This window comes from Nicotiana attenuata, unplaced genomic scaffold, assembly GCF_001879085.1.
Source record: "Nicotiana attenuata strain UT unplaced genomic scaffold, NIATTr2, whole genome shotgun sequence".
Taxonomy (NCBI): domain Eukaryota; kingdom Viridiplantae; phylum Streptophyta; class Magnoliopsida; order Solanales; family Solanaceae; genus Nicotiana; species Nicotiana attenuata.
Window position 1 is genome coordinate 151,816 of NW_017670878.1, and position 24,054 is coordinate 175,869.

Below are 24,054 nucleotides of genomic sequence, written 5' to 3' on the forward strand. Positions count from 1 at the left end.
TTCTTATAAACCACTAGTAATGGTTCAATATTAAAAAAATATTAATTAAATTATAATCTGGCTTGTTTGATCCTATTGGACCATATTACTTTAATAAATTTCAATTGTCATCTTATTTGTCAATACGATATACCCAACCCTCACCGATGTTTGAGTAGTTAATTTCTTTGTTAATTTTCAATAAATAATTTTTTTGTTATTAACTAATTATGCCATGTGGCTTTTTCTAGGCTACAACTTGGATTAGTGTGGTGCCTATTTTTTTGGCTTTTAATAATATATAAATAGATTATTATCATATTACTTGTTTAATATTTTTATCTGCTATTCTTTTGTAATATAATAGAAGATATATATTTTATTACTCTTGAAAATATATTTTTTATTTTAAATTTTATTTATATTTTTCTCAATAATATTATTTGAATTTTAATGAATAGATATACTTTTATTTCAAAAAATAAAAAAGAAAATGATTTTAAAAATGAAATAAAGAAATTAACTAACTTAAACCAACCATCACCCATGTTTTAGTAGTTAATTTAGGTACTTAATTTCTTTGTTAATTTTCAATAGATAATTTCTTTGTTGTTAACTAATTATTCCATAAGATTTTTTCTAGGCTACCACTTGGCTTAAGGAGAGGGCTTTATCCTCTCCTTTTAAAACTCCAACTTGAAACTACTCCTTGATTTAAATGAGTAGTTTTTCTTCTTCTTTTTTTTTTTATTATAGTTAATTTTTTATATTTTAAAATAATTTTAAAACTGCAAGTTGAAACTACTCCCACCCAATATTAATGGGTAGTTATTTTTAATATATTTATATTTTCGATTTTTTATTATAATTAATTATAAGATATCTATATTTATTAATTAAAATAAAGTAACCAATTAATATATATATATATATATGGTAGTTTTTTATTTTTTATTATTTCGTTTTTTATAGATATTTAAATTCAAATATAATAACTAATGACTAATTATTAACTAAAAAATATTAATTAAATTATAATCGGGCTTGTTTGATCCTATTAGACCGTATTACTTTAATAAATTTCAATTGTCATCTTATTTGTCAACACGATATACCCAACCTCACCGATGTTTGAGTAGTTAATTTCTTTGTTAATTTTTAATAAATAATTTTTTTATTATTAAGTAATTATGCCATGTGGCTTTTTCTAGGCTACCACTTGGATTAATGTGGTGCCTATTTCTTTGGCTTTTAATAATATATATATAGATTATTAGCATATTACTTGTTTAATATTTTTGTCTGCTATTTGTAATATAATAGAAGATATATATTTTATTACTCTTGAAAATATATATTTTTCATTTTAAATTTTATTATATTTTTCTCAATAATATTATTTGAATTTTAATGAATAGATATACTTTTTATTTCAAAAAATAAAAAAGAAAATGATTTTAAAAACGAAATAAAGAAATTAACTAACCTAAACCAACCCTCACCCATGTTTTAGTAGTTAATTTAGGTAGTTAATTTCTTTGTTAATTTTCAATAGATAATTTCTTTGTTGTTAACTAATTATTCCATAAGGTTTTTTTCTAGGCTACCACTTGGCTTAAGGAGAGGGCTTTATCCTCTCTTTTTAATAATATATAGAAGATATATAGAATATAGAATATTAGAAAGAAACTACTCCACAATTTGAATCAAAAGTTTTTTATTGCTTTATTTTTGTTTTTTTATTTTAAAATAATTATAAAACTCCAACTTGAAACTGCTCCCCAATTTGAAATTGTAATTTTTTATTTTAAAACTCCAACTTGAAACTACTCCCTGATTTGAATGAGTAGTTTTTCTTCTTCTTTTTTCGTTTTTTTATTATAGTTAATTTTTTTTATTTTAAAATAATTTTAAAACTCCAACTTGAAACTACTCCCACCCAATTTGAATGGGTAGTTATTTTTTATATATTTATATTTTCCGATTTTCATTTTTATTATAATTAATTATAAGATATCTATATTTATTTAATTAAAATAAAGTAACCAATTAATATATATTATATATATATATGGTAGTTTTTATTTTTTTATTATTTTCCTTTTTTATAGATAATAAATTCAAATATAATAACTAATAACTAATATTAACTAAAAAACTAAATAGTAACTAATTATGCCATGTGGCTTTTTTTGATGCTACCACTTGGCTTAAGGAGAGGGCTTTATCCTCTCCTTTTAATAATATATATATATATATATATATATATATATATATATATGGTAGTTTTTTATTTTTTATTTTTTTCATTTTTTATAGATAATTAAATTCAAATATAATAACTAATAACTAATTATTAACTAAAAAACTAAATAGTAACTAATTATGCCATGTGGCTTTTTTTTATGCTGCCACTTGGCTTAAGGAGAGGGCTTTATCCTCTCCTTTTAATAATATATAGATATAGATTATATATAATTCAGAATGTTGGGTGCTGTGACTGCTGTCCACATGTCCCATGCCCTCTTTTATTTGGTACTCCATCCGGTTCATAATAAATAATCGAGAAGGAATTAACGTTATTTTTTCAAAATTTATTCTTATTTACACATTCCAATATATCAAGTTAATAATAGAGGACAATAACAACATACTCAGTATAGTCCCACAAGTAAGGTGTAGGAGAGTAGAGTGTACGCAGTCCTTACTCCTATGTTTAAGAAAGCATGGAGGTTGTTTCCGATAGACCATCGGCTCAGAAAAGACAAATGGAAGAAAATAACAAGCAAACCAGATGGGATACCAAAGCGAAAATACTAACAAAACTAACACTAAAGAACGCAAACAGAAAACCGAAATAAAGGCAGTAACAAGGAATAACAGAAGTCTATGGATACACAAAAGACACGAAGTGATGTATCAAACCTAATACGGACAATGCTCGACTACGTAACTCTTGACCTTTATACTCAACCTCCACCCCTTCCTATCCATGATCATGTCCTTAGTAAGCTGGAACAACGTCATATCTCGCCTAATAACCTCTCCCCAATACCTTTTCGGCCTACTTCAACCTCTCCATTGGCCCTCCAATGCCAGCCTCTCACTCCTCCTCACCGGTGCATCTGTGCCTCTCCAAGTTAACAATATATAAATGTTAATTAAGAGCAATTTAATGAAGTATCTTTTTTCTCTCGGAGTTAAAATTTTCTAATGGGGTATGCCAAATGCATAAAAAGTCACTTATTATAGATTGAAGTGAGTAAAATTTTACCAACACTATAACAATGACTAAGCTTTGTGATGTGTGACTATGATTCCATAGTTTCGTACATTATGTGCCTTGCATTTTATATGCTTTAACGATAAATTATATTTTATTTGCGCGTAATGGAGTCTATTTTATGTGTAGGTGTATTGGAGGTGAAAGTAGAGCAAAAGGAATACTTAAACGTTGAAAGTGTACTCGAGAACAGTGAAAAGGAGGGACCTGGCGAGGCTAGGCAAATGCCAGCTTAACCAGGCTTTAGTCTGGCAAGGCCAGCCAAAGGCCAGCTTAACCAAGTGTTAGCGTAGCGAGGCCAGCCAAAGGCCAGCTTAACCAGGCGTTAGCCTGGCGACGCCAGGCCTGGGGCGTGCACATTCCGAATTTTGAAGACTTATTTCGTCTCCTGGTTTGACTAGGACTTGGCCTACATGTTTAGGTCTTTTTCTACACAAATAAATAGACCTAAACGTCACTTTTGACAGAATTTAGACCTAGGCAGAGCACGGAGCCGCCGTGGAGATTGGACAGGGAATTGAGACCTACGGAGGCAAGAACACACTAGGAGCAAGGCGGAGAATTCTTCTACGAGTTTTTCACTTCCTTCTTCCTATTTCCATTATTGGTTATGAATTCTAGTATTGTAGTTATGCATACTATTATGAATAGCTAATTTGTTATCTAGAATTTTGATGGAACCTATTGGTGGATGATTTTCCTGTTACGTTAATATAGATTTGTTGTAGCTTTTTCTCTATTTGTTCAACTACGTTTATATTGTGGTTGGTTGAAAAGCTCTCAATCGACTGTGCTATTTAGTGTGTATTACTCGGGAGAGAGTGCATATTTAGGTAGTTGTTGAACAACATCACTCCTAACGTATATGAGGGATCAATACGGAGGGTCTAAAGGTGGGATTAGGGATAACAAAACCTTGGTGCGATCCGAGTGAGCCGTACTTAATGCCAGCTAGCGTAATTCGGGAGAATATGTCTAGTAAATTGTGGTAGTTACTCGGGAGAGAATTACAACACTCAGAGCACTCATGTCGGTAGAGAAAACTTAGGCAAATTTATAGAAAACGTAGCGGAAAGGATTCCGACAATAGGGGAAATCATAACTCTAGAGCTTCTTAATTTTGTCTCAATCCTTATCCTTGTTAATTGATAGTTTTACTGCTTTCTAGTATTTAGTTAATTAGATAAAAATAAATATTATAATCTTTATAATTAGGAAATTGTTTGGACTTGTGTTTCTTAGCGATATTGAACAACTATAGCTAAGCCTTAGTTCTCTGTGGGACTCGACTCTGGACTTGTAAACCGGATTATATTTGCAACGACCGCTTAGTTCTTTTTATAAGGCAAAGTTGGGCGTGATCACTTTGGTCCCAAAACAATTAAGATGTTATATGAATATCACCTTCTCCATTTGGTCAACTCATGTTATCATTACTCTGTGTATATGAGCGTACTCATATTGTCAGTCCCAAACTCAAATAAAAGAGGACTATTACGGGGCTAACTACGAGACTAAGAGCTGATCCTAAGGACTATTATTATGTATTATTGTTGATGTGAGAAAACTTTAGAATGAATGTTATGCCTCTATGTTTTTCTTTAAGTTAGTTGTGAGTTGCTTGATGATGTAGGGGTCGTTCAGAACAAGGATATCTTAGGATTATAATTCCAAGATTATCATTATGAGATAGATAATATATATTAAGATTTTAGTATTAAATGTATACCAGTTTTAACTATACCAATAACCAAACACAGAATAAATATAATCTTAAATTTTATACCAGAATTAATCCCAATAGTGAAACGGCCCCTAGGGAAGTTAAGGCTTGTTGTTAAGGAAGTTGGTTAGCTTGGCGGAGTAAGACCACTAATAGCCTGTTCGGCGGAGCTTTTTTTTTTGGCCAAAAATGCCTTTTTCCAAAAGTATCTTTTTTAAAGTTGAGGTATTTGGCCAAGCTTTTAGAAGAAAAAACGTGTTTTTGACTAAAGCAGAAGCAGTAGCAGTCTTTGAGAAGCAGAAAAAACTAGCTTCTTCCCAAAAGCACTTTTTTGAAAAGTATTTTTTAGAAAATACTATAGAAGTACTTTTACAAGCTCGGTCAAACACTAATTGCTGCTCAAAAATCTTTTTTTAAATTAATTAGACAAACACAAACTATTTCTTACCAAAAGTAATTTTTTTAACAAAACACCTTTAAAAAAATCACGTTTTAAAATAAGTTGATTTTATAGCCCGTTTGGCCAAGCTGCAAAAATCAGCTTATTTTGAGAAGTGCTTTTTTTTAAAGGCGCTTTTTCTAAAAAGTACTTTTTAGTGAGAAGTCAATTTTGTATTTGACTAATTATTAAAAAACACTTCTGAGCAGCAATTAGTGTTTGGACAATACAGAAAACTTAAAGGGGGAAGTTCACGGTTTAGCCACTAATAACACATGTATTTACTTTTAAGTCACTGTTTAAAATGTCTTTAGTCTTTAGCCATTGCTTTAATAAACTTTACCTGCCCGGACGAAAACACCCTTCTTCTCATAAAAGTTCAGGACCAAGTGTCCTTAATTTTTGAACTTGCAACTCTAAGTTCAGGACTTCAGGATTACATGTCCTTAACTTTTGAACTTGCAACTTTAAGTTCAGGACTTCACGACTACATGTCCTTAACTTTTGATATTGGAACTCGAAGTTCATGACCACCTGTCCTTAAGTTCAGTGCTTGTAAGTCTAAGTTAAGGGCTACTTTTCCTTAACTTTTGAACTTGTAAGTCTAAGTTCAGGACCTATTATCACGACCCGGACTTCCCATCCTCGGGAGTCGGGATGGCGCCTACTCATGAAAGCTAGGCAAGCTGAGTATTACAGATTTTATTACCCTTTTTCCTTAACCTTTATGCATTTACGAATTAACATGTGATCAACAGCGGAATAATCATAATAAATAGAAATTGCGGAAGACGAAATCTAATAGTTTAACTAAATACTAGTACGATAATCCAAAATACAACTCTACCCAGANATAGCCCCGTTTGGCCAAGCTGCAAAAATCAGCTTATTTTGAGAAGTGCTTTTTTTTTAAAAGCGCTTTTCTCAAAAGTACTTTTGGTGAGAAGCAGTTTGCGTTTGGCTAATTAGTTTGAAAAGCACTTCTGAGCAGCAATTAGTGTTTGGCCAAGCTTTAAAAAACTGCTTCTAAGTGTATTTTTCTCAAAAGTGCTTCTCAAAAAAGTGCTTTTGGAGAGAAGCTACTTTTTTCTGCTTCTCCAAAACTGCTTCTGCTTCTCCTCAAAAGTACTTTTTTTTTCTTCTAAAAGCTTGGCCAAACACCTCAATTTTTGGCCAAAAGTGCTTTTGACAACAAAAAAACACTTTTGGCCAAAAAGAAGCTTGGCCAAACAGGCTATTAGAAACTTAGCCAAACAAGCTGTAAAATCATCGCAACGTGTTAAGTTGGTCCTGACAATCAAACCTTGACTTGTCAAACTCATTAAAATAAGATAAGCTGTAAACTTTTCTATTTCATAATATGACAAGAAAACAATCCAATCTGAAAGACCAATACTGGGTAAAAAAGAAAGAAAATAACACCGTCCAAACATATTGGGCAATTATACATATAAAAGAATCTCCAATTCTCCAAATAAGACTGATTAATTAGGACTTAATCCAACATAATCAGACTGCACATATGGCTGAAACCACTCATCATAGAAACTCTTCTTTCTTCTATTGTTGCACCGAATGTCTTTGCACAATTGATCATTGTACCAAATATGTAAAGCTGCAATGCAAGCTCTTTTATACTCTTTCCCTGCATATTTTTTCATGTAAATTTCCCACATTTCAATCTCTTTTTCCATCTCTTTTATGCTTGGCAACTTGAAACTTTGGTCAAGAAAATGTGCTAGCCATTGACACCTCATCTCAGATGTGTGAAGATTTGTAATGCTCCCTGAGTATCCTATTATTGCTAGTTGTGGTATTCTTGGATGAATTATGTGCCTGTCCAAATATTACAAAGAAAAAAAAATAGCAAATCATATCAGAAACATGAAAGGGAGCCTTGGAGCAACGGTAAAGTTGTTTCCATGTGACATATAGGTCACAGATTCGAGCCGTGGAAGCAGCCACTAATGCTTGCATTAGGTTAAGCTGTCTACATCACGTCCTGGTGTGCGGCCCTTCCTTGAACCTTGCATGAATGCAAAATGCTTTGTGCATCGGGCTACTTTTTTTTATATCATAAACGTGTAACTTATTCTAGAGAAAATGTCTAAATTTGCCCTTCTATTATTAAAAGTATTTTAATATTAGCCTTCGTTATGTTTTTGGGTATATTTTTGCATCTTTTCTCCGGCCAAGAGTCTATTGAAAACAGCCTCATTATCTGTTCAAGATATAGGTAAGGTCTGCGTACACACTACCTTCTTCAAACCCCGCTAGTAGGATTATATTAGGTATATTATTGTTGTTGGTTTGATAGTAGTAAATAAGTAATAGTGTGTACCTGTAAAGAGGAACAATTGATTTAGGTGAGCCCATGATATAGTTTTGAAAACTTTTTGAGGCAAACATATTCTTCAGCTTCTCTTGACCTTTATATCCAGTAGCAAATATAACAAGGTCAGCTTTTATAGGCTCATCAACTTCTCCATCAATAATCAATCCTTGTTTGCAAAAAGAGAAACACTGTGTTTGCTTAAGAATAATGCTTCCTTCTTCCACTTTTCCATAGAAATTATCAGGTAATAAGAATGCTTTGCAAGAAGACATATCCTGAAGAAAGCTTTGTTTTGGTACCATGTTGTACTTCTTCAATGGAAGATTCCACCTAAGATAGCTCTCCACAAATTTTGAAAAACCCCATCTCTGAAAAATTGTATTGTTCAGTAAAAATAAAAGCATTAACAAATAAGATTATATATATAAAGGAAAAAAAATTATATATGAAAAAAGGGTCAAATTTGTTCATATATTATCTGAAATTGGGCAACTTAATCATCCTTGAAATATTTATCTAATATTACCCTAATCAATAGGAAAAAATCTCATTTTTACCCCTTATGAAGCACCATCACTCGGGTTATTTTAAGGACAAAATACAAAATTGGCTGGTTGGTCGAAACTAATTGTATTTGCCAATCAAAAAGTGTATAAAATATGTATATTATATTTATATAATGCACACACACAAACACACAAACACACACATATATATATAAATTATCGGCTATTATTTTTGCAGCAGCTAAAAGTTATACATTTCTCTAATTTTAAATTATAATCAAAAGTTGAGGGATAAATTTGAACTTTTTTCCTCCCACTCATATCATGTTGGAGCTCCACTAACAGCGAATTCAAATATAAGATGATTTGCTAACGTTAAGGGTATGAATGAATAAATAAACCGGATGATAAAATTGAGCAATTTTGAATCGTACACGGGGAAATTTAGACATTTTCCCTACTTTATTTTCTTAAGGGAATGGATTTCAAGAAAATTTACCAGAGGGGAAAGCACGGTGGCCAAGGCACTGTAAATGATGTTCTGACCAGGCTTGTGAACCAAGAGTTCTGAAAAGCGACTACCATATAGAAATCCAAGATTAATTCCCCACCAAAAGCAACCATTCGGAAGAGCCCATGCTATTGTCCTTTGAACCAATGTACAAGGATTTCCAGGACCTAATTTACAAATATGATCAAATTTTGGTTCAGTTTATGATGGCCAATAATAAGATTATTTGATATTTGGTGCAGAACACCAGGGATGAATAGGATCCTTCTACTCTTAATCAGAAGTCAGGGATCCGAGCCCTAAAATGATTTCTTTTTTTGGTGTGTAGAAATGACATCGGGTAGCCACTTTAAAGTGCTACTATTCAGAAATTAGCCATATGTTCTGAATTTCAGTTTTTTAGTTCTATTTCCCGGGATGCAAATGTCCTGAATCATCTTGAAATTAAGATTTTTAGTTTAAAATTCTCAGGACAAAAGAACCGGCTAATCCCTGAATAGCAACCCTAAGAATGGCTATTTGTGTACTTCCCCCGAGAAGTTTGTGTAGGAAGCGCTTCCCCCTTTAATGGGCCTTACACAGTGCAGATTCGGATTAGTCGGGCCCCATATGCTGGTGCAAAATATCAGGTAGGAAACCAAGAAAATATATATATGAAAATAAAGGATTATGATCAAAGCAGTTTCTTACCATTAGCAGCAGCACATTCAGCAGCAATATCTATAGCTGATTTCTGAGAGCCAATAACTGCAATTCTTTTCCCTTTAATTAACTCTCTAGCACTTTCATTGTCCATAGCTGAATACTCCATAGAATGTATTACTGTCCCAGAAAAAACATCAGGCCCTTCACCTATAGGGAACTCTGGTATATTTGGTAGACCACTATATCTCCCAACACATAGAATCAAAAATTCTACTTCATAATCCTGGAATTAAGAACATAAATGAGTTAAATTTTCATACGATAATAATATAAAAAAATTTACACTATCAAGTTAAGATGACATGCGGAATGATCTATAGAAAACCTAATTTGGTAACTTAAAAACAAATTAATAAATTAGTAATATGATATAACCAGTTAAAATACACTAGTCAATCAGTTCCAATGTATATGACGCTCTTACTATTTTGGTACATTCGAAAACCATTCTATTCTCTATACAATACCTTAGACTATTCACATTTTAACTTTGATGCGATATTTGCTTTCTTTAATACTCTCTTCCGTCGTCACCAAATTAATATTTTAAACTCCGTGCTCATTCAGACACTTTACAAAAAATAAAATAGAGTGAGTAGAAGTGTAAAGATCTTTATAATGTCAAGATATATAAGATAATTAATTCCATAGATTACTACTTCCTCCATTTCTGTTTGTATAAACCTTTTCCATTTTCTAGAATTAATTTAACTTATCTTTGAAGCTAAATTAGATTACTCAATATTTAAAATTAAAAGTTATATATTCAACAACTATACGAACATAATATATAAGTTGCATTTCTCTCAAAGAGCAAAATTGTTTATTTAAACCGGAATGAATGGAGTACTATTTATTATTGGTGGAAGAAGGTTGAACGAGTAAGTTTTAAAAGATTTATTTTCACAGATTTTGTAACTAAATCAGAAATACGTTATCTATAAATTTTAAATTTCAAAACACTTAAACGAGTAATTAATTAATCTTGGCTAATGTAGATCTCTTTGGATCTCTAAAAATGAATAGCAATAGGAGCAACTTAAGTCAAATGGAGTTACAGGGTACGTATGAATCAAGTTATATGTTTGGCACGTGCGACATCTCTTAAGTATTTTTTAAACTCTAACTTACAAATATTCCATTCAGTTTCAAATATCAATTGTTTTAACGAATGAATTTACTTCAGAATATTTGACCTTTAAAAAATCAAGAACTTATTTATCAATATATCTCCTAAATCTATCTATTTTTGTTCTGGTCCCAAATCTATCTTTACTATCCCAATTAGCGGAGTCTTTTTGTTTCCAACCTGGTATCTGGTACCTACATTGACGCCCGACTAAATTAGGATTCATGCCAAAAAGTCCTATATTTTGGGGGGTAAAGCGCTCCCTAACAAAGGCGACGTCATACCCAAGGCTCGAACCTGAAACTTCTGGTCAAGGATGAAAGATACTTACCACATTCCACCATAACCCTTGTTGGTAATTAGCGGATTTCATTAATATGGACCGTATGTAGCCGATTTTTTTTGTGTGGTTATTCTAGTGTTCAGTATCCGAATTTGATCCCGACTAATCCAGATTCGTTCTGCATCAGGATTTTTTTCATTCTCAGGATTCAAACCCAAGACGCTTGATTTGGAGTATGGAGAGATCATATACATCCCACCGCAATCTTTGGTGGTAATGTAGTAGATGTGATTATACAGCAACAAATTAATCAATCCTAAACTAATGTAAGACATCGAGAAAGAAGAAAAGTTTTTGTTTTTTCTTTCAGTTTAAACATACATACCTGAGTGGTGAAGTCCTCAGCATGTTGCACCAAAATATGCCATTTCCCCTTAGAGCCAAAGGGTTTCCCATTTCCACTCCAAAAATTCCAAGAATCCATTTCTTCATCAGAAACTCCAACATAATCTATCCCAATGACTTTTGTATTCAACTGAATATAAGGAAGCAACTCAAAATGTTGAGCATAAGCCTCAATATACTTCAAAACATCAGTATTATGAGGATATCTTCCTCTAACTGAAGAAGGCCAAGGAAAATCAGTGAATTCAAATGTTCTCTTTGGACTTTGTAGCCTAGTTGATTCAATTGTTTGAGTCCAAACTCCTCCAATTTCATTTGAAGCTTCAAAAACTATAGGAATAAAGCCTTTTTCTAATGTGTATTTGCATGCAAGAAGTCCACTGATTCCAGCTCCAATAATAGCTACTCTCTTATTCTCCATGATATGAAATAAGGATACAATTTCTATTGAAGAAACTGAGAGTGTTAGGACAATATATAAAAGAGCAGCACAAGATACCATGCGTTAACACAAGGTCCGGGGCAGTGGCGTATGCATGATTTTTTGTAAGCGGTGTCAGCATTTGAAGAAATGAACGAATAAATACATCACTATAATAACAAGCGGTATCATTTTTTATATTTATATATAATATTTTTATTTCATATACTATCTATATACACATATTTAATAAAAAGTTCGACGAATCGGTATTACGTAACACTATTTCTCGCCAGGTGTATTCGCCCCTGGTTTGAAAAAGGACTGTATTCCAAAAAATTAATGTAAACAATCTATCATAATAAAAGCATTACAACTTATAAGGACTTTGAAAAGTTAGGTAACTTTTTACGCGCAGAATATTTAATTTAATTTTCTTGTACTCTTGATGCAATTAAGGAAAACTGTATTAAATGAATTTGTACTAGTTTAAATTCATAGAGGTCCAGCTCTATCTCTAATAACGTTTAAAAAGGCTAGTTGAGTACAAGACAAAATTAGTTAATGTATGTCAAATCTCAGAAGAAGAATCCAATAAGATATATATGTTAATAGGAGTAATATCATAATTCATATGAAGCTGCTTTTTTATAATTAATTATTACTCCCTCCCATCTACTTTTATTGATTTTTTAATTATTTTCACACGTATTAAAGAATTTATATTTTTAGCATTAATTAACAATAAAAATGACAATATTAACGTTAATTTGTCATTGGACATATAACAAATACTTTTAGACTCTTTACTCCAATTAACTTTGAAGAAAAAGAAGTTAATAATTTCTTGATATCTGAAAAAATTATATGTTTTGAGTCCGTGACTCTGACATGTACAGCGACAATACGCCATTGTTTATATATGTATGGCCAATATGGACGAGCCTTTCATTATTGTATTTGGACAGTAGGAGCGGACTGAGTCGGTATTCGTCTACAAAAGGCACACTCGTATGCCTTTCGAGGCTTCTCCCAAAGAACTGCACGCGATAGGAATATTTCTTGTGCTCTTTAAAATTTTTATATATAATAGCGCTCAATTTGGTCATTAAAATTATTTCATTACTTTAAGTTCAACTTAAAATATAAAACAATGTTTGTTATAAAATTTATTTTATTATTTCAACTCCAACGTAAAAGAGAAAATTGAAGTTGACAAACTAATTTGAATAGTATTTACAAGTGAAATTCAAATTTTTTACTTACAAAACTTCAAACTTTCTTTCCAAAGTCAAATTAATGTTCAAATGTGTCAAACATAAGAAATATCTTTCTGATATTCAACTTCAAATATTTTTTTTATTTTATTAACTCCATCAAAATATTGTCCAAACACCTACAGTTATAATTTCATCTACATAATTAATATTAAATTATTTGTTTCTAGGTTAATCACTTAGGTGCAAAGATAAAAGGAATAAAAAATGATATAAATAAAAAACCGAAGGATGAATAAAACTTTAAAAAAATTAAAGGGCAGATATGGAAATAAACGCAAATAATGATACTCTTTATATTCCAATTTACGTGAAGGTATTTGGATTTTGAGAATCAAACAATTCTTAATATTTTTTTATGTAGTTTCTACATTTGTAAATTTTATCTCAAAAAATCTAAAGACTCTATCTTCAAATTCACGATTAAATTAAAGATCCGTTTGGCCATAGATTTCTTTTTACGTTTTTTCGAATTTTTTTTACTTTTTTTTTCTGGAATCAGTGTTTGGCCATGAAAATTTTAAATTTCACTTGAAGTTGAATCTCGAAATTTTTGGAAATTTGAAAAACTTCAAAAAGCTATTTTTTTGAAAAATTTCACTTCAAATCAATTAAAAAATAACTCCAAATTGTATTTATGTCCAAACACAACTCTAATTTTCAACTACATACCATTTCACTTGATTTTTTCATACTTTTTTTTCGGAATTTCAAAATTCTTATATCCGAACCCACTAAAAAGTTTGAATTTCGATAAGTAAAATGTATCACATAAATAGTAAAATGTATCACATAAATTGAGACAGATAGAGTATAAGATTACCTGAACAAGAGGCTCTAATAACAAGCTGACGTCAAAACATATGAGGTTATGAACTCCCTCTCTGGGAAAAAACAAAAGCAAATTAAAAGAGAAAGCGTTATATCAAATGTTCACTCAAATCCTATATGATAAATTGCATTAAGACTTCAAGGCCTTTATATAAGTTTACAAAATTTTAATATTATGAGTTACAAATCAATGTGGGACAAATAAGCCCCACTTGAATACAAAATTGAAATAGTTGTTTAGATTAAAGTTAATCTTTAAAAGTTGATGCTCATTAAATGTAATCAAAACTTACTTATCATAAGAATATAATCCAAACTTGATTGGGGTAAGTAATTAATTAAAGAATCCACCATTAATCATCAATTTGCGGTAAGTAATTAATTAAAGAATCCGCTAATAATACATTAAGAGTTTTAGATATTATTCAATAAAGAACAAAAATATTTACGCAATCAGGTCACTTAAAAACTAATGAAACTTAACGTTTTACACTACCAATATGGTTGAACTAGCTTAATTTTGAGGATAACTCTTATTAATTCCCATGTAGCCAATACTTTAAAGTGTTGGGCAGCCCGATGTACTAAGCTCCCGCTATGCGGGGTGTTCGAGGAAGGGCCGGACTACAAAAAGTCTACTACACGCAGCCTTACCTTACATTTCTGCAAGAGGCTGTTTCCACGGCTTGAACCCGTAACCTCCTGGTCACATGGAAGCAACTTTACCAGTTGGGCTAAGGCTCCCCGTAACAATACTAAATGATATGGATCGGGTTGCACGCCGCAACAGTGATGATTATGGATCGGGTTGCACGCCGCAACAGTGATGATTATGGATCGGGTTGCACGCTGCAACAGTGATGATTATGGATCGGGTTGCACGCCACAACAGTGATGATTGAGGATCGGGTTGCGCGCCGCAACAAGTTATAACTTAAGTGTGTTTATTCCGGATTTAAGTTTCTGTTGGCTGTTATAACCTTAGAATTTAGACTCCTTGTTTATAACTGTTGCCTCCCCACAGCATGCTCCCCCTCCCTTATAAACTGCTTATTTCCTGTTTATTTTTCTGCAATATATATATATATATATATATATATATATATATATATATATATATATATATATATATATATATATATATATATATATATATATATATCGTAACTGCACAGGTTTAACTGGTAGTCTGGTCTAGCCTCGTCACTACTTCGCCGAGGTTAGGCTAGCCACTTACCAGCACATGGGGTCGGTTGTGCTGATGCTACACTCTGTGCATCTTTTTGCACAGATCACAGCGCCGGAGCAGCAGCCTTTGGACAGCAGTAGAGGATTCGGGAGCTGACTTCAGTCCAGGGACATTCGAGGTAGCCTTGCTGACGTCCGCATGCCCGGAGTCCCTTTCTATTTTATTCAGTTTGTTATCATTTGTACCGAAGCAGACAGTTTTATGTTTCATTCGAACCTTGTATTTAGTATTCTCTAGACGTTCGTGAGTATTGTGACACCAGTCTTGGGTAGAGGATTTTGTTAAACTTCCGCATTTCTTTCAGTTAAATATATTTGAGACTTCCGCTTCATTATTAAATGCTTCATTGTTTCTAATATTGACGATGTTTGCTAAAAGAGGTAATTGATAATTGGCTTGCCTAGCTCCTACTAGTAGGCGCCATCACGACCCCCGAGGGTGGGAAATCCGAGTCGTGACATGAAGAAGCTTATCACTTCGGTACCCGGTTATGGATAAACATTACCCCCGGTAGAAGATTATCCATACCGAGTACAATGAGCTTATTCTTTCAGTACTCCGTTATGGATAAATATTACCCCTAGTAGAAGATTATCTATATCTGGTACAGTGAGTTTATCCTTTCAGTACTCCGTTATGGATAAACATTACTCTCAGTAGAAGATTATCCATATCTGGTATAGTAGCAGCTTACACAGTAGCTTGCAGTAGCAGCTTACACAGTAGCTTGCAGTAGCAGCTTACACAGCAGCTTCCTTTCTTCTATAAATAGAAGAGATTTCAGTTCATTATGTACATCAGTTTGAATTCGAATAATATATCAATTTCTCTCTATACTTATCTTTACGTTACGGTCTTTATTTTATAACATCAACGTGTTTTTCTCGATGGAAAAAAAAACGTGTTTTCTCGATAAAAAAATAAAATGTTTTTCCTTCGTCCCTGTTCCATTATTTATTTGTCTTGAAACGTTCTCCATAACGCTAACGACAAGTTCCATTAAAATATGGAATCTTACTATTGTTTTTTATAATTAGTTAATGCATTGGAAGTATCTGCAGAATTGATCGCTCCACCTACCATTTTTATACGCGAAAAATCTTCAGACCCAGCATAAAATACTGGAGTTCCAGCATAATATGCTAGAAGTTCATAAACAGGTGCTCCAATCTCTAATATATTATACTGGAACTTTCCGTGTGCTGGAGTTCCAGCATAATATGCTGAAAGTTCATACACAAGTGCACCAATCTCTAGTATATTATGCAAGAATTTTTCGTATTGCAGCAAAATAGTGGCTATTTTTCAATGACTTTGCAAACGCTGGCTATTTTTCAATTACCAATCCGAAAACTGGCTAGCCCATGCTATTTCTCTATAATCAATCATATGAAAGGAAATAAACTAGTGCTCGAGTGCCCGGTACATGTTTTGGACCTCCGATTAATCTGAATTCTCATTTAAGGCCCATTAAAGGAGAAAGCATTTCTTACCAGAATTTTCTCTATTTTAGACCTCTGATTAAAGATGGAGAGATCCTATCGATCCCACCGCAAGTCCTTATGATAACAAGTGAATTATGTCAAATGTAAACCACATGATGCCGGCCCTAGGGTACTTCTCCTAAGAGGTGAACAGAGGAAGAAGACATTTTCTTAGTTTATCAGCATATTAAAGCTAGTAGTTATATTTTATAAGAACTAGAAGTAGTCAATACCTTCAGCATCGTTCGATACATGTTAGCCGAAGATCACAAAATTAAAGAAGAAATCCAATATGTCTAGGTGCTTAATTATATATATTGTTAAACGAGCTTAATTGACTTCTATTTATTGTTTTTTTACACTATGTGCAGTTCACCTTAAAAATAATTAGAAGTACCAACATGGGTTGTGGTGGGATGGATAGGATCCAGAGTTCTATCATTAACCAGAAGTCTCGGGTTCGACCTCATACCTGAAAAAACATTAATAGGGAGTGCTTCCCCCTTAAATGAGCTTAATTATGCGACGTGAATCCGGATATAGTCGGGCTCCAATGCGGATACCGAATATCGGATGGGAAACCAAAAAGAAAAGTAACTATTCATAATCAGAAAAATTACTAACCGGGAAATTATGCAAGTAACCTTATACAATAGGTTAAATTCAGGATAAAATCCTTTTAAATTATGATACGATAACAGATCTAAATTAGTAATGATAAGCTAATTATATGGTCTTTTCAATCATAAATTCACTAGTAGGATATATTTTTAGCATTTCTCGTATATGTTTTGGTGGTATTACAAGAACCACTTAACATATAGATTATAGACTTAATTTGTTGCAATAAAGTTGAAGTGAGAATACTATCAAGAGAAATAGCTTCATTTAAACATGATTATTGGTAAAGCTAATATATAAATTGGGCTTACCGCAAATTTACTTCATGGTAGTGTTGCTCATCCAAATAACAAATGCTGAAAATATGGTTGGATAATTTTCACCTATCAATTTCAGACGCAAGAAAATTTTCCAGTGTAAACATGAGTAATGATCGGTGATATTTTTTTTCAAATATCTTCAACATGATAAGATACTACATACTAAATAAACATGTTTTATCTGTTGGACGACGTTTCTGTTTATCTCGAAAATATAAGTAACAATTAAATTTGATTGGTGAAATACATAAATGACCCCTTCAAGTTATCCACAACGGTCATTTGAACACCTCAACATACCTATTTATCAAGTAGACACTTCAAGTGTCTGTTAAGTAAATCAAATAGACACCCCGGTACAGCATACCAGATGCGTGAGTTACATTTGCTAGATGAGCCAATCAATGAACGACACGTGTAATTTGTAATTAAAACTTAACACAAATTAACCAAAAAAAAAAACAAAATAAATTTAAAATAAAAAAACCCTTCCCAGCGTCTTCTTTTCCTCCCTCCCCACCCTCCCCCTCCCCCCCTCCACCTCCAACTTCATCTTCCTCAAACTCATCTTCCTCATTTATAAAAGTTGTGGAAATTCAAATGACCCATTTATCAAAATTTCCGGGAAATTCAAAGGGGTATTGCTATTTGAGCCACTAAGTTTAGAGCTAGAAAAACAGCTGGATCTTGCCGACAGACATATTGAAGCAATGCTCCCATTTTTTTTTTTGAATAATCAAGGTACACTCTGGATCACAAGTGTTTGAAAACTTCCAAGTTAAATTTTTTTGCAGCAACAGAAAATACTACTCTTGATTGGAAGCTCACTTAAGCTTGACAATCCAACCCATCTTATCCTCTGCGAGTCCCATTTGTAGACTAGTAAGTGTAGAGTATAATTGCTGCGACACAAGATCAACCCTGTTATTTCCATATGTTACCCTTTTCCCTTGATGAGTAATGCTACCCACAGGAGATACAACCACTGCTGTTCCCGTACAAAAAGCTTCATCAGCATCAAGCAATTCATCCACGGACACCAGTCGTTCCTCAACCTGGAATCCTTGACTAAGAGCTACATCGATTATGCTCTTTCGTGTAATACCTGGCAGAATTGTCCCTTTAATTGCAGGAGTTACTATCAGATTACCCTTCACATATTTTGCTGATTTTCTTGCTCGATCAATCGTTCATTTGACAATTATTTCTTCACTAACTTTAAATTTGTTGAATTTGATGTGATGATATATTTGGTAATTTTGTTCTTTTATAATGGAGGCAAAGGTGATTTAGGGTTAGAGGAGGGTATTGAATGGTGGAGGAGATAATTGGAGGAGAAGGGGGTATGAAAATTAAGTGGGGTCCACATTATTTTAGTAAAAAAAAGAAAGAAAAAACCTAATTTTAGGTTGGCAACTCGCGTCCTAGAGAGTGGATTTCACGCAATGGGAGCTAACATGGTCGGGTGTTTAGTTGATCTTCTATTGTGAATAAATAAAGGGTCTAATTGAAAATAGGCTCACTTGAGGTGTTCAGCTGGTCGTTGAGGACAACTTGAAGGGGCTGTTTATGTATTTCGCCAATTTGATTTGTGGTTTTAAAGATATGTGATTTAGTTCAATACCAATTAATAATCAAGAAATGTGCGGTATAAATGAAAGAAACAAGTGAATCAAACCAGTGTTACTCAAGCAGTTTTGACCTTGAGCTTAGTGACCTCGAGAAGAACTAAGAGCAATAAAGTAAGAACAGTAGAGAGAAAAGACAAGTCTGATGAGCAATGAGTCAGAAAAGTAAGATAGTGTATTCTTTGCCAATGATTAGATTATCTTTACAAATGATTGGGGTCCCCTTTACATAATGGGGAACCCTAATATAAGGTACATTTCTATTTACAGTAGGAATCTTATTGGGATAGCTGTCTAACCGCCTAGTACGGATTCGTTCCCGATTTTACGTCGTGATCCCAGGGTCACTGTGGGAATCTTGCTCTCTCTATTATGGGTTCATAACGGTATTATCTCGAGGTCGGTCATACTTGGCCTAGGTGTCATCGAGTATTTCGATCTTCGAAGCCTCCCATCGTGCTCACTCATGGTCTATTTCGATTTTTCTCCTGAAGTAACCCTCGAGTCCACGAAATCGGGTAGCCCCGATTTCTACCATACACAGTTTCCATCGAAAATAGTTTCGATGAGCATATTTCTAACAGAAGTCTGTCGAAAAAATGCATATTTTTAGTAATACGGAGATATTGTATCGCTCCATGCGAACTGCCCCGATCCACTAAAGATAATGATGGAGTTAACTTCCTCAGAGAAGTTATTAATTTAAAATAGAAACTGCCATGCAGTTAAAAAGAAAGAGGGAGTAATCATTTTATAATGGTATCAAGTGCTTGACTATTGCTGCCTAATCATATTCTTTTGTTTTGAAAATGGGATCTATCTATACTATATTAAAAATACGAAGGCCCTTAGCGAAATATCGTTCGCCTTTTTTTACCCTTTTTAAAATAGAATTCACATTAGAGAAATAATCATTTGATTATTTTTCTAATATTTAAAAATAGTCATTTAATTAATTCCCTACTATTTAGGAATTATTATTTAATTACTCTTTTAATACTTATAATAATATTGACACACATACTAGGAAACATTTTCGTTCTCTACAAAATAGGAAGTTTTCGTCCAACTCCATATTTAGGAGTATTATTAAATTTTTCTTTCTAAATTTGGGAAGATCTTTTTTAGTTAATAAAATTTGTCTAAGTTACACACAATAGGAAGGTTTTAGTTTTTCTTTAGTTAATAAAATTTTAACTAATTCACATACTAGGAAAATTTTGATACTTTTAATTATATTTAAATTTAGGAGTATTAAAATTTCACACTTGGAAAGTTCTTAAATTTTGACTAATTCATGCACACACTAGGAAAGTTTTGATACAGATTTTTGACAATTTTTATAACTATATTAGACGAAGACGAGCTCTTTGAGAACTTATTAGAGTCTTTTTTCTAATAAAAGTTTTACACAATTTTATATACGCATATAATTCTATAAAAGAAGTTACAATGTCACCTTTTCATCATCATAAATTTGCATTCTTTGAGCAATAACTACAAAATTAAGGGTTTCGAGTTCTCTTTCTTGGAGCAATTTTTTTAATTAGCAGTTGAATTTTGCATTCATGTATTTATATTAGTAGTTGAATTTTACATGCACGTATTTAACCAATACATCTTATTTTGATGTTCTTGATTGTAAAGCTTGGTTGAATAGTATCCTTTTTGTATTAGACTGTATGCTTTAACCTTTTGCCAAGTTATTTCTTCTACTATTTTTTCGTGCTCTTGATGGACCTTTTTCTCAAATTTTTAGCAGCTTTTAATAGTTCTTATATTGGACAAAACCATATTAAATTATTTCTTAAAATTTTAAGATTTTGCAATTAACTAAAATTTTAGTTATAATTTTTTTATTATTTGAACTACGCAGGAAGTCCTAATATTTAATACTCTAATATCAATTAAGATTTTACCTTATGAAAATTTTAAAATAATTTATTCATTGGAACTAAAATGGACGCGCAACGCGAGTATCCTAAAACTAGTAATAATAAAAAGTATTAAAAAAAATAGAAAGAAAGAAATTAGACTAAGTTTAGCCTCTCTGTGTTTGATTCTCCCGCTGGTTCTTGAGTATATGTAGTGGGCATTTGGACATTAGAATTGTGAAAATTTGAAAAAAAAAGTGAATTTATTTTTTATGTAAAAATAGTATTTGATAATCAGAGTTGTATTTGGACTTTATTAAATTTGAAGCTGGTTTTGAATTTTTATGGGTGATTTGAAATGAAAATTTAGAAAAATAGTATTTTGATGTTTTTCAAAATTTCGAAATTTAATTTCGAGTTAAACTTAAAATTTTTATGGTCAAATATTAATTCCGATAAAGAAATAAAAAATAAAAAAATATATGGCCAAACGGGCCGGTACTATACTGATGTTTGCTTTTAATTATATTTTTCCGTAAAACCAATAATGTCTGACAATCCCACGTAGTTTTGTATAGTTTCTTTTAAGATACTTACAAAGAAAATTGCAACAAAAGTACTTTGTTTTGGTACTAAAAGAGAACCCATGTGATTCTTTACTTATGTGCAGAGGACATTCTTTGAATTCAGTTGAAATTAGTACTACAACTTTTAAATTAAAATAAAATAAAGGACAAGGACCCCACTGCATATTCACGTACGTAAAGAAATTATGTATTGTCACATCATTCAAAGAATAAATCCCGTTGAGATATTTTTTAAAGGTAGAATAGCTTAAATGATATCTATACTTGTGCCACTTTGTTATGCCGGTTCCCAAACTTATTATTTTGTCGATTGAACACTTATAATTGTTTAAATCGTGTATAATAAATACTTATGACAGTAGATTACTAGTGCGTGTAATACAATCTCCTACACGTAAAACACCACGTCATTACTAGTTCCATATAGGAAAATAAACTATTGAAAAATAGGACTAGCCACCCTACACAAATACCGAACCCATAGAAAAGAGATGCAGTAGGTTCTTTCTTCTTTTGTTTATTAGGAACCACACCCATCCGATTTCACAAAAAAATAATTCTAAACCTGAATATACCTAGAAGCTTCAAGTGAGCTTTAATGGCGTCTCTACTTGTCCCTACGGTTTTGATCCTCCAACACAAATGTTTATCGCATTTTCAAGTCTAAATTTGAATACCCAGCTGAGTTTTAGTACTAGGTAAGCAACAACTTGAGGTTTCAAACCATTAGATTCGTTCTTCGCAAGACCAACAATGAAATTTCGAAAATTCTCAACAAACAAGCCTTTGAATCTCCTCTCCAAAATCCGAATAAAGATCCAAATAGCGAAACACAACAGCAATAACCAAAATAGATCCGTTCGTCAACCTAAAGAGTCGTCGGAAACAGTGACGCTACTACCACGGCTAGGAGACTAGAGCAGCGTCGTAGGAGGAACGAAACTCGCCAGAACCCTAATCAGTTAGGTTTTGATTAAACAGAAAAAGAAATAAGAAACGTAAAAGATTCTTTTGTTAAAGAAATAGAAAAAATAGTATATTTCTGCTGATTATGGTTTTTTGAAGGCTCATCCATTGTTTACAGTAGTGTGGAGGGGAAAAGAAGGATGGGGAAAGAGGGATTGGGGGCGATAAAAAAGGTGGGAGAAGCTGAGAAAGAGAAGGAAATTGGGAGGGGGAGGGTGGTAATTTCGATTAACTTATTAACTTTACTTTTTTTTAGTTTAATTCATTTTTAATAAAAATCACTAGTATCACTCTCTTTACATGCGCGTGTTACACATAATTTGTCCACCTCAGCTATGTCACTCCACATAAGCTCGATCAATGATCAGAGGGGTTTAGAAAATTAGTTTTGAACGAGTGTAAGTGTTCAATTAGCAAAAAAATAAGTTTGGGGACCGATATGACAAAGTGACACGAATATAAGTGTCGTTTAGACTATTCTGTCTTTTTTAAAGGTCAAATTCGTATAGTTAAAAACATGTTCTGCTGGAGTTTCTTTTAACGAATTGGGGTTTTTCATATAATTGAAAACTGCATGTTAAATTTGAACAAAATTAGTACTCCCGAATGTTTCATAATAGTGGCAGATTAATATGCAATGTTGATAATAGGTGAATTTGACTATAATCACGCCTTAAATAATCACCTTCTTGTGTAGTTTTTAATGCTAAAAGTGATGACAAAATGCTCTTATTAGTGATTTTCATGATTTGTAGGTGATATATGTATAAAGAAGGCTAAGGAGCAGTTTTGGAGTCAAAAGTGATGAAAAAGAGGCCAACTGTGAAATTTCCCAAGTGACGCGTGCAAAAAAAAAACAGGCAGAAGATTCAGAGAACTGGGCCTACCGCGGTTCCACCGCGACCGCGGCAGAACCGCGGTGGGAAGCAGCTGCTGAAGATTGGAGATTCCGCGAGGGTGTTTGGTCGCGGTTCTACCGCGACCGCGACAGAACGGCGGCAGGCCAGTAAACTTCAAGGACCAAAGTGTCAATTACGGGATTTTTAGACCTAAACCCTATTTAAAACATTAGACTTCGCCCAAGAGAGGCATGTATTGATTTTTAAGGTTTCTTAGCAAGCAAAAACCATTGTGAGAATATACTCTAAACATCTTTCTTCTTTCCTTTTGATTTTATGATGAATCCAAGCTTAGTTTACTTTCCCATAGCCATGAGTAGCTAAATTCCTTGTCTAAGGCTTTGATGGAACCTATTGGGTGATGAACTTCTTGTTTATGTGAATACAAATTGCTAGTTTAATCTTTATTTGTTCAACTTCGTGTTCGTTGTAGTTAATTGACAGGATCCTCAATTAGCTGTGCCTATTTAGTGTGCATAACTTGGAAAAGAGTGCATATTTAGGGTTGTTGAACAACACCACTCCTAGATTATTAGAGGAATCTATAATTGCGAGTTTAAAGGCGGGATTAGGAATAACGAAGCCTTGGGTGCAATCTA

At 32.6% G+C, this 24,054-nt stretch overlaps 2 protein-coding genes across 2 annotated transcripts; both read right to left on the bottom strand.

Moving 5' to 3' along the window:
- Nucleotides 1-6,751: 6,751 nt before the first annotated feature.
- Nucleotides 6,752-17,583, bottom strand: LOC109244143 (probable flavin-containing monooxygenase 1). The gene is made up of 7 exons (XM_019411181.1): nt 17,493-17,583; nt 13,820-13,880; nt 11,279-11,742; nt 9,467-9,704; nt 8,765-8,943; nt 7,766-8,127; nt 6,752-7,260 (listed from the first exon to the last, which is right to left on the bottom strand). The coding sequence occupies exons 3-7, from the start codon at nt 11,717-11,719 to the stop codon at nt 6,909-6,911; spliced, it is 1,572 nt and encodes a 523-aa protein (XP_019266726.1). The 5' UTR covers nt 11,720-11,742; nt 13,820-13,880; nt 17,493-17,583; the 3' UTR covers nt 6,752-6,908.
- Nucleotides 17,584-18,325: 742 nt separating this feature from the next.
- On the bottom strand, nt 18,326-19,597 carry LOC109244139 (branched-chain-amino-acid aminotransferase 3, chloroplastic-like). The gene is made up of 2 exons (XM_019411176.1): nt 19,540-19,597; nt 18,326-18,606 (listed from the first exon to the last, which is right to left on the bottom strand). Exons 1-2 carry the CDS (start codon nt 19,595-19,597, stop codon nt 18,326-18,328), a joined length of 339 nt encoding a protein of 112 aa, XP_019266721.1.
- Nucleotides 19,598-24,054: the final 4,457 nt, after the last annotated feature.